The sequence below is a fragment of the Heterodontus francisci genome, chromosome 13 (genome assembly GCF_036365525.1).
Source record: "Heterodontus francisci isolate sHetFra1 chromosome 13, sHetFra1.hap1, whole genome shotgun sequence".
Taxonomy (NCBI): Eukaryota; Metazoa; Chordata; class Chondrichthyes; order Heterodontiformes; family Heterodontidae; genus Heterodontus; species Heterodontus francisci.
In genome coordinates, this window is record NC_090383.1 from 21193583 (window position 1) to 21205612 (window position 12030).

The 12030-nt window shown below is 48.1% G+C and overlaps 1 protein-coding gene across 1 annotated transcript in view; it reads right to left on the reverse strand.

The window, feature by feature from the left end:
• The window catches only part of adgb (androglobin), a 400763-nt gene that overhangs the window by 298031 nt on the left and 90702 nt on the right, over positions 1–12030 (reverse strand). Inside the window, exon 7 of the mRNA XM_068044513.1 lies at positions 7549–7635. Coding sequence (XP_067900614.1) covers positions 7549–7635 — 87 coding nt within the window. The remainder of the gene's footprint in view (positions 1–7548; positions 7636–12030) is intronic.

Below are 12030 nucleotides of genomic sequence, written 5' to 3' on the forward strand. Positions count from 1 at the left end.
AATTAGTTTAAATTTCTATCTGGGGCATCCCACATTTCTATGGAGGTAGATGATGCAGGGGGTACCTGTTGGTTTTTTGAACTGTGTGTGCTTGCTGTCACTGTCAGTTGGCTTTTAGACAAGGAACTGGCTTTTGGAAAAGCAAGTTGGCTTTTGGAAAGCTGTTGGCTTTGGGAACAGCTGGATTCAGGAGCAAAGAGGCCATCATGAACAATGGTTTTTCTGTTTTGAGGCAGGCCTGTGCTCAAGCTGGGAAGTCCAGATTCGGGAGATCTGATACCTTAGAAGATAGCTAAGGAATTAAGGAAATCAAAGTGAATTCCTAACAGCTGTGGTACACTTTGGATTGGTCCTAGGAGAAGTGAATAAACCGCCAAGATCCTGTAACATATAAGGAAATTCTTGGGTGAAAGTAACAGTCAAATAGGAGTGTTCTGTTGAGAGTAAAGTATGTCTTCATGTTCTGTTAAGATTTTAAGTTTAAAATATAAATGTTTCCAAATTGTAGTGTTAGGTTAGTCGTGTTTTGCTTTGTTTAACTCTTGTACAGTAAGGTTTTTGTTTAAAACGTGAAATCTTGTGGCATAATTCTTCCAGTAATAACTAGGAATTCGACTTTCTCTTTTTCAAAGTCAACGGTCCCCAACGAGATCGTAACACCAAAATATTGTCATTTTTATGAACACAAATTATCTATTGTGATAGGTGATTACAAGTTACAGAATTAAGGTATGCTCCTAGTTCCAATCGAAAGCTCCCAGTTCCGTCTCTAATGCCCAGATGAATACATTACCATGTCTTATCTCAAGATTATACAGAACAGATGGAGGCCATTTGTCCCATCTGGCCTGTGCTGGCTCTTTGAAAGAACTATTTAATTAGTTCCACTCCCCTGTTCTTTCCCCATAGCTCTACATTTCTTTCCTCCTCGAGGTTTTATTCAATTTCCCTTTGAAAGTTACTATTGAATGTGCTTCTGTTATTCTTTCAGGTGTGGATTCCATAGCATAACAACTGAATGGAATTTTATGGGGCGTTTTGTATTTCACAAACAGCACATTGGGATCACGGACCTTCAGATCCTTGACTGGCTAAAGGTGGCGGCAACGTGGTAAGTCCTCAATGCCGCCTCTGGAAGCCAGCCATTTTGAAAGTCTTGATTGGATTGAGGTCTTCTGTTGCCTGCTGCAGCATCATGCTGAGAAAAATGGTGAATAGGGTCGTGGCCAGAACACATCCCTGCTTCACGCCATTGGAGATACGGAAGGGACTTGAGAGGTCACTGTTTTGCTTGATTTGTCTGTACTGATTTTCATGAAACTGCTTCACCGTGGCCAGGAACCTGGGTGGGTATCCAGGTTTTTCAAGGATTTTCCAAAGTCTATCTCTGCTCACAGTGTCGAATGCCTTGGTGAGGTCTACGAAAATGATGTACAGGCTTTTGTTTTGCTCACAACACTTTTCTTGTAATTGTCTGAATGTAAATACCTTGTCTGTGGTGCCTCTGTTTGCTCTGAAACCACACTGGCTCTCTGGGAGGTTTTCTTCTGCAATGGTAGGCACAAGCCCGTTCAGAAGTATTCCAGCCAGGATCTTTTCAGCAATAGAAAGGAGGGTGATCCCACAGTACTTGGAGCAGTCTGATTTTTCTCCTTTGTTTTTGTAGAAGGTGATGATAACGGCATCGCGAAGATCCTGTGGAATGCTGCCCTGCTCCCAGCAGGCAGTGAAAAACTCATGGAGCTTGGTGTATAGGGCAGGGCCACCATACTTCAAGGCTTCGGGTGGAATTCCATTTCATGAAGACCTTAAGGAGGGAGTTTACGTACGCTTCCGCACTGAGGGAGGCCTCTTCAACCTCAGGCATCTTCAGACTTACACAAAGACACAAGAAAAACTCATCCGTGAACTTCCTTTCGCTGATTACTGTGCTCTCCTGGCCCACAGTCAGACCTGCAACATATAACAATACACTTTTCCAAGGCGGCACAACTCTTCGGACTAAAAATCAGTTTAAAGAAAACTGAAGTCCTGCATCAGCCTGTACCCCAAGAAGAATATGAATCACCTAGTAGTGTCATCGAGGGAACCGAGCTGAATGCCGTCAAGCAATTTACTTATTTGGGGAGTTTGATCTCGTTTGATGACACCACAGACAAGGAAGTGGAAGGCTCTCAAAAGCAAACAGTACATTCAGCAGACTCTACAAACGTGTATGGAGCAACCAGAGCACAGACCAAACTCAAAATGTACAAGCCATAGTCCTCACCACCCTTCTGTATGGCACCGAGTCATGGGTCCTACTCCACCATCATGTACGCCTTCTAGAGCGCTTCCATCAGCGCTGCCTCCACAGCATCCTCAAGATCCGCTGGCAGGACTGCATCACAAACATTGAAGTCCTGGAAACAGCCAACATCACCAGCATCGAGGCCACCCTCCTGCAAAGTCAACTGCATTCGGCGGGTCACGTTGCCTGGATGGACGACAGTCGCCTGCTCAAGGTCGTGTTGTATGGAGAGGTGACCATGGGTAAAAGGAACAGAGGGGCCCCATGTAAACATTTCAAGAACTCCCTGAAGAAGTTCCTCTCTGTGTGCCACATCGACCATCGCCAGTGGGAAGCGCAGGCCATAGATCGTGATGCCTGGAGATGCCATATCAGGAGAGCTACAGACACCTTTAAGACTGAGTGAAGAACCAGCATCAAAGAGAAAAGGAGGAGAAGAATAGATCCAATTGCCCCCAACAGCGACTACACCTTCACTTGTACCCACTGTGGGAGAATCTGCCAGTCATGGATAGGCCTGACTAGCCACCTGCGGGCCTGCTACCGATAACTACAACCTTCCCAAAATCTTTGTCCGTGAAGAAATGCCATGGGCTTAAAGAGGAAGACAGGGGAGTGGAGGCCATTGGCGGCTATCGGGAGGATGCCTCTAAGGTGGGAGCTGCTTTGGGTGGTCGTCCTGTAGGGTGGGAGCTGCATCGGGTGATGGTCCTGTAAGGGTGGCTTCAAGAGCAGGGGGTGGGGCAATCTGCAAGCGATGCAGAGGGGCAATGGCACATGTTTAAAAGCGAGTAGCAAGGGGAAGGTTCCAAGGGAGGTTGCCTGCAATGATAGCGCACGAGATGGGTAGTGACCAACTGGCATGGGACCCCCATGACAAGGAGGAACACCGCAGAGGAAGGGTGGACCAGATACTGGCAGCTCCACAGCAGCAACAGCATGAGCAGCAAGGGCCAGCCTCTGGGTGGTCACGTTGAAGAAGCGCACATAGGGTAGTGAAAACAGACTACCGCTCAAGGAAGGGCCTATCCGCAGGGGTGTGTGTACCAGAAATGCCTCAACTATCTGCAGATGTCTGAGCACCAGGGTCAGCGAAGACGTCAGCTCTCAAAAGAGGTCATCTCCACTTTATGCACCATGCTTTAAATGAGCTGAGACCCATGGGATTCAGTGGACACCCAATGCCCTGAACATCACCGTGGCACTCAACTTTTACATAGCTGGATCTTTTCATGGATCCACTAGGGACATATGTGGGATCTCCCAGGCTGCAGCCTTTCACTGCATCAAGGAGGTGACCAATGCCCTGGTCAAGAGAGCTGACGACTATGTGTACTACAGAACCGACCAGGACAGTAAGGCTTCAAAGCCATTGGCTTCAGGGCCATCGCCGGATTCCTGAAGGTGCAAGGTGTCATCGACTGCACACCTGTGGCCATCAAGGCTCCCACAGACCAGCCAGGGGTTTTCATCAACAGGAAGGGCTTCCATTCCGTCAATATATGTGACCACTGAAAGTGGGTCTTTCTGTTGTGTGCCCGCTTCCCAGGAAGCAGACACAACATATACATACTTTGATAGTCCCAGGTGCCACACCTTTTCCGGCTCCTCCCGCACACCTTCAGGGATGGATTCTAGGGGACAAGGGCTATACATTGAAGACATGGCTACTCATACCTGCAGCAGAGGAGAGGGACAACATCTGCCATGAGTCCACCCCAGCGACCAACGAGCAGGCCACCGGTCTGTTGAAGGGCGGCACAGTGGCGCAGTGGTTAGCACCACAGCCTCACAGCTCCAGCGACCTGGGTTCAATTCTGGATACTGCCTGTGTGGAGTTTGCAAGTTCTCCCTGTGACCACGTGGGTTTTCGCCGGGTGCTCCGGTTTCCTCCCACAGCCAAAGACTTGCACGTTGATAGGTAAATTGGCCATTATAAATTGCCCCTAGTATAGGTAGGTGGTAGGGGAATATAGGGAAGGTGGGGTTGTGGTAGGAATATGGGATTAGTGTAGGATTAGTATAAATGGGTGGTTGATGGTCGGCACAGACTCAGTGGGCCGAAGGGCCTGTTTCAGTGCCGTAACTCTAAATAAAAATTAAAAATAAATAAATAAATAAAAGATGAGATTCAGGTGACTCAACTGATCCAGTGGAGCCCTATAGTGTGCCTTAGCATGGGTCTCTCATATTATGGTGGTCTGCTGTGCTCTGCACAATCTAGCTCTACACAGGGGAAAGGCCTTGCATAATGAAGACGCCATTGATCACCACTCCTTATCCAATGAGGATGATATGGAGGAGGCTGCTGAGCAGGTGGCACTGGATGAGGAACACCTTGCAACAGAGGCGAGGAACATTGAAAGATGTGCAAGGGAGGCTCGGGACAATTGCATAAATATCCACTTCATGTGATCCTTATAGCCTTTCAATATCAGTGCAATAAAGACTTACCTTAATGCGGACTGGCTGTCGCCTCAATCATTTTGCACTGCATCGCCCAGCAGCCAAGTTCACCACGTGCACTGACAAAGTTGAGGAACTGACCATATGCGGCCTTTTCCAACACTAGTAGCCCACTGAGGGAGCAAGAGTGTCTTTAACATATGACAAGGCAGCAAGAAATGGATGAGTGACTACCAACAGTCGTGCAGGATCTTTTATTCAGGACATTTATTGAGTTGCATTACCATATCAAGGCTGGACTAGTGCAAAGTCTAAACACCCGTGAACCCTAAGTGCATCTCGATGCTCTTCATAACGTGCTTACGTGTGTTCCTACGAAGTGCGACACCTGTGCTTGCAGATGAGGTGGAGGCTGGCTGCTGATTGTGCTGCTCTTGGCTTTGGATGACCTTGGTGGCCATTCTCTGACTGCCTGAGACCTGGAGGGCCCCGGCATGCTGAGGGGATCCTGCACAGGTACAGGATCCTCATCTGTAATCCCGGGTACTGGAGGCGCTGGGGTCACTGGCAGAGAGGTGAGGAGCCACTGTCCACACTCGGAGCACCCGGAGAGGTGCCCCCAGAAGTGGAAGGCAACCGTTCCTCCTCCTTTGAAAGGCACACTTGCACCTCACTGCTGACCAGAGAAAGAGGAGGACCTGATGGAGACTCCAGGCGCTTTCACCCCCTCTTGCCTTGCTACTACTGCATTGAGCTCATGGACAATGCGATGGTATGCAGGTCTACATGCATCTCCAGCATCCACTGAGTGGTCTGCTGCGTCTGACTCTCCATGAGAGTCGCCAACCTTTTGATGGAGGAAGCTATGTGTGCACACGCTTGAGATATGGCAGCATTCATGGTCTGGATGGACTCTTCCATCATCCATGCATGGCTGCGCATAGCCTCTGACTGTTCAACCAGATGTTCCCTTACCCCTCACTGCAACTCCAGCAGGTTCTGTGTTGCCAACTCCAAAGGCACATCATCAATCTCAGGCTCAGCATGGACCTGGCCTCCACAAAACCTCTGACTGTCAGTGGCCTCGGCCGTCACAGCCTCCATCAGCTGCTCAGGCGTGTCTGTGATGTGCTCACCAGCTTGTGACCCTGAATCTAATCATGACTGCATACCCACCAACATGACAGTGTCTGCACTGATGGAGGGTGTGGGGGAATGAAGTGATGGTACCTCCCTCTGAGTATTCCTCCTCCTCCTCCACAGAGGTGGACTGTTGGCCCCCGGTCTGTGCGGCTGATTGTCCTTTGGAACTGCCAAGACCTGCTTGAGAGAATACAAACATTTAGGGCTGAAGGGCTTCACACCTTCTCATCCCAACCATGCCTGATGTGGAGCTCCATATGTCCAGTGGTGGACACATGAGCACCATGCCTCCTCACTCTCTTGGGTTGACATGCCTGCCTCGCCATATGCAATCACATGGCCCCCCTGCGCACCAGGCAGTTCTAGGGCCACCTCCTCTGCCCAGTATCAGAGCACGGATATCAGGGATGCCTCCACCAGTCTTGGCCTGCTCCTTGTTATTGTGGGCATTTCTCCTGCAAGCAGAAGAAGGAACACTTAGTTTTCCATGGAGACTAGCACAACACTTATGCAGATGGCAGCCCTATGCCCATGATGGGGGCTCCCCAGTGCCTCCTCCATAATTCCGCTCTCAAGGGACATGCTGGATTGAGCAAAGACAGAAGGCTGGCTATCGCTAAGATGCTGCATGCATCGGAAGGGATATGCTGCTACCGCAGCCCCTTGCCACCGCCTGGGTGGTCAATCCCTCCCCATGTAATGTACCATCCCAGGTTGCTACATGCAAACTGCAAAGAGGAGAGCATTGCACTCAGGATCGGGGGTTGGGGGGGGAAATCCCACAGCTGCTGACCTCCTCTGCAATCTCCATCCAGGCTTGCTTGGTCAGTCGGGAGAGATTCTTCGTGCCATCCCTTGGGAAGATGACCTCCCGCCTTTCCCTGGCAGCCTGGAAGAGAACCTGCAGGGAGGCATTGCTAAATCGTGGGGCCACCCGGTGTCTTCCCTCTAGCATGATGGTAGCAGCCTCCCTGTCTGCTCCTTGGGCCCTCAGCTGAGCTTCTGGGGTTCAGGGGTCTTCACTGCAGCCTGAGGGGTGGAGGAGTCTAGATGGGAGGCAAAGGGGTCTTCAGGACTGCTGCTGTGGCAATCTGGATGAACATTAAAGATGGCGCCAGCACTTGCCTCTCTGGCAGGTGACACCCTCTCATCCATTGGACGGGCCCTGCACTTTAAGGTTGTTAATTGGCCCGCTGCCACGTGATCGGCCAGCCACATTTCGATCATGTGGCAACAGTATTCACTTTGGTGCCGTTGCTGAGACCCACGCTGTGTATTTGTCACCGCTGGCTACTTTACCTTAGATATATTCATTGATAATAATAACCTGTATTTGTATAACACTTTTAATTCAATAAAACGTCACAAGCTGCTTCATGGTAGCATTATTGGCACCGAGCCAAAGACAGAGATATTAGATCATCAAAAGCTTTGTCAAAGAGGTAGATTTAAGGAATATCTCCGAGAAGGAGAAAGTAGTGGAAAATCTTTGGGAGGAAACTCCAAAGCTTAGGATCCGGGCAGCTGAATGCATGGCTGCCAATGGTAGGCCAAAGGAAGTGGGAATGCACAATCAGCCAGAGTTAGCAGAACACAGAGTTTTAAGAAGTGTACCAGCTAATATTGCCAACTGCAATTTTTAGTCCACAGTGCCATAAATGTAAATTATTACACAATAGTTCCAAATTAATTTTCCCATGGGTTCTTACCGGAGTGGGATGACCTCAGGATGCCAGCCAGTCAGAGCGTGCAAAACTATGAACTCCCCCAGTTCTTTCCTTCCTGTCATATTCATGCTGTTAAAACACAATTGCAGCCCATGGCATTACCAGAAGTAGCCATCGTTAAGTTTGACATTCAGCAACAAATGGCAGATAAGTCAGGTGAATTCAGAGGCTGCTGCTGTTTAGCCATACAGCCTTGCTGAATGTATCCTGGTGTCAAATTTTGCAAAAATGATAGTGAATAAAATGACATCAATTCCCTTACTGCATTTCAGGTGTGGTTCAGTTGGTAGCAGTCTCACCTCTGAGGAAGAGATTGTGTGGTTCAAGTCCTATTCTAGAACATGAGCACAAAATCTAGAGTGACATTCCAGAGCAACACTTAAGGGACTGCTGCACTGTTGAAAGAGCTGTCCTTTGGAAGAGATGTTAAACTAAGGCCCCGTCTGCCCTCTTAGGTGGACGCAAGAGCAGGTAGCTTTCCCCATTCATCTCATAACGAACATCACTAAAACAGATTTTCCAGTCATTATCACATGGGATCATTTGTGTGATACATACGAACATGTGAATTAGGAGCAGGAGTCGGCCACTCGGCCCTTGGAGCCAGCGCCGCCATTCAATAAGTTCATGGCTGAACTGATTACTCCACATTACCACCTACCCCCGATAACCTTGCACCCCCTTGCTTATTAAGAGTCTGTCCACCGCTGCCTTAAACATATTCAAAGACTCTGCTTCCACCGCCTTTTGAGGAAGAGAGTTCCAAAGACTCACAACCCTCTGAGAGAAAAAAATTCTCCTCATCTGTGTCTCAGAGATCTACAGATGTGATGTGTTTTGGAATGGACTTCTGCCTAGGTTGCTCTTTTTTAAGTTCTGTTTTAGTGTGGAACTTCTTGAGTGTTAACATGTGACTGAGTAGTTTCTAGCTTTAGGATGGTACAAAAATTTTTTTTAAACGTTCATGAAATGTTGGCATTTATATAAAGGGGTCTGGAATACAAAGGAGACGATGTTAAGTTACATTTATTTAAAGTACTTGGTTCAACCCCATTTAGAGTACTGCTATCAGTTCTGGGCACCGCACCTAAGGAAGGATATACTGGCCTTGGTGTGGGTGCAGTGCAGATTCATTCGAACATACGAATTAGGAGCAGGAGTAGGCCACTCAGCCCTCCAAGCCTGCTCCGCCATTCAATAAGTTCATAGTTGTACTGATTACTCCACATTTCCACCTACCCCCGAAAACCTTCCACCCCCTTGCTTATCAAGAATCTATCTACCTCAGCCTTAAAAATATCCAAAGACTCTGCTTCCACCACATTTTGAGGAAGAGAATTCCAAAGACACACAGCCCTCCGATAAAAGAAATTTCCCCTCATCTCTGTCTTAAATGGGCGACCCCTTATTTTTAAACAGTGACCCCTAGTTCTAGATTCTCCCACAAGGGTAAACATCCTTTCCACATCCACCTTGTCAAGACCCCCCAGGATCTTATATGTTTCAATCAATTCACCTCTTATTCCTCTAAATTCCAGCGAATACAAGCCTAGCCTGTCCAATCTTTCCTCATAAGATAGCCCGCCCATTCCAGGTATCAGTCCAGTAAACCTTCTCTGAACTGCTTCCATTGCATTTACATCCTTCCCTAAATAAGGAGACTAATACTATACACAGTACTCCAGATGTGGTCTCACCAATGCCCTGTATAGCTGAAGTGATCTTGCTGTGTGCCAACTGGCTCTCGTGTGTCCTACATTACAAAAGTAACTACACTTTAAAAGTACTTTGTTGGATTTAAAATGCTTTCGGACATCCTGAGGTCATGGAAGGCACCACAGAAATGCAAGTTCTTTCCTTTCCTTTCTTCCTGAAATTTACTTCTATTGATTGTGTTCCACTTCTTTTTCCTTTTAGCTCGAGATATATTTCTGACTTGAGTATTTCAAAGATGAACCCTCATTCCCTAGGTTCTGCTGTTTACACCTGCACTGTTGCACTTGTGAATTTTTTTAGGGGGACAAAAATTACATTTAAGTGTTGTGTTTTAAAGGAGTGTATTCATGGGCTGGATTTTACCAAGCCCACGATGTCGGACTCCATGATGTGGGGGCAGAGGTGGTGGTGGGTGGAAGATTATTCTGGCAGAGGGAGGCAGATGCCGGGAGGGCCCAGCCTGATCCTCTAGGCGGCAGCAAGACTCCGTGGCGGCCCCCCCACTACTGGGCGACGGGAATTGAATTACAATATTTAAATGAACGGGATAAATAAATTTAAATAAACTTACCTTTAATCTTCCGGGCCCACAGCGAGCCTCAGTGCAGCGGCCGGCACTCCCGTGCCGTCAATTCCCCATCTGTGGAAAGCCGCCGTGACTCTGGTGGGGAGGGCGGAGGAGTTAAGATTTTAGTGCCGGGGAGGGGGGAGATGGGGTCAAATAAACATAATGGGTGTAGAGGACGATGGGAAGGGGTGAACTTTAAACTTTTTGCAGTCTTGGTCGGAGGGGGAAGGTCAGATTTAAAAGGGCAAATAGTTGGTTTTGCTGTAAAATGTACATTGTACGTAAAATGGAATGGAAGGGTTGTGAGGCAACTCACTCCTGTATTGAAGAAAACTGATTTCCTTGGCACTTTCTGGAATGTCAACTTGCTGCTGTTTGAACTGTTTTGTAATTTTTTTTTACAGAATTTTATAAATAAAGTATATCTTTGAGAAAAAATTGTTAATCTTATTGTTATTGGGGCTGGGAAAGGGGGCATTAGACATTTATTTGATAAATTTTGGAGTGGGGGGGGGTTCTTTAAAAATTTAAATATGCTGGCAGGGCTGGCTGCCCGCCCTTTAAAATTAGCGGCAGCACCTGCACACAGGCAGCTGACACCATTGCCGGCGATGGACAGCTCGCCTCCTCCATATGATTGGCGGGGTGGCAAGGCGCCCTGGCTATTTAAATAAGCTGCCACGTGCGGGCTGCTTCCCGGCTCCTGGGGTGGGGGAGGGAATCGCTCGTTAAGAGGCACTTAATGCCTGAATGAGGGACCAAGAATCAGGAAAGAGGGAGGGGCATTGAGGACCACCCCCACCCCCCTGCCCTTGCTGCCAACAACCCTCCCCCCTCTCCCATGACCCCCACCCCATGAGACCCCTCCCGCCCTGACCTACCTGAGGCCTGGTTCCAGCGACGCTCCTCAGCCTCCAGTAGGTGCATCTGTGGCAGCAGTCACCGCCTCTGCGGTGGCGCTGCAGCTGCTGACCTCTAATTGGCTGGCAGCTCTGCAAGGGTGGGATTTCTGGTGACGGGGTCCTTGATCCTGTGGAAGGCCTGCCACTGTCCACTTAAATGCCTGATTGGCACTAAATGCACAAGGCTTCCGGAGAAGAGGCGATGTGGGGACCTCGGCGTCAATTTCTTCGGACATTGAGACCCCCGCCACCAGGATAAAATTTCCCCCCCGTGTTTATTTTGTCAAAACTTTTCATAATTAAAGAACTCTATCGGACCACCTCTCAGTTTTCTCTCTTCTAAAGAAAAGAGCCACAGCATGTTCAGTCATTACTGATAGTTGTACCCTCTCAGTTCTGGTATCAACTTGTAAATCTTTTGTTCACTGTCTGCTGTTATATCCTTTTTGTAATATGGAGATCAGAACTGTGCACCATTCTCTAAGCATGACTTAACTGAGGAGAGTTAATTGTGAGTGGCAGGCATATGTATTTTTGGATAATAAAAGCAAAATACTGCAGATGCTGGAAATCTGAAATAAAAACAAAAAGTGCTGGAAAATACTCAGCAGGTCAGGCAGCATCTGTGGAGAGGGAAGCAAAGTTAACGTTTCAGCTCAGTGACCTTTCATCAGATGTTGTGACTGGCTCCTCACTCTTGGCATGACTTTTGCTGAGTGGGGCCACTGAATTGGCATGACTGCCATGGCCATGTGCTGCACATTGTGACTCTGCTGCCCTCCTTGCAGGAAAATCCAACATCTTACTCCAGGGCAATATTCAGATATCATTAAAATGTGGGTGGCGGTATTTGGATTGGCACTTCTAACTGTTGCTGCTACTTCCAAACAAATATTGGTATTTGCATTGTTCGGAGCAAAGCTGTAACATGACATTTCACTGTCCTGTTTTACAATGCTGCCCATCAGCTGGCCTATAAATCAATTCTGGGCACTACACTTAAGTGTAACATATTAAAGCCTTGAAGAGAGTGCAGAAGTTTACTAGAATGTTAAGAGGGAATAAAGACTTCAGTTGTACGATGAGAATAGAGAAGGGCGGCACAGTGGTTAGCACCGCAGCCTCACAGCTCCAGCGACCCGGGTTCAATTCTGGGTATTGCCCGTGTGGAGTTTGCAAGTTCTCCCTGTGTCTGCGTGGGTTTTCGCCTGGTGCTCCGGTTTCCTCCCACAGCCAAAGACTTGTAGGTTGATAGGTAAATTGGCCATTATAAATTGC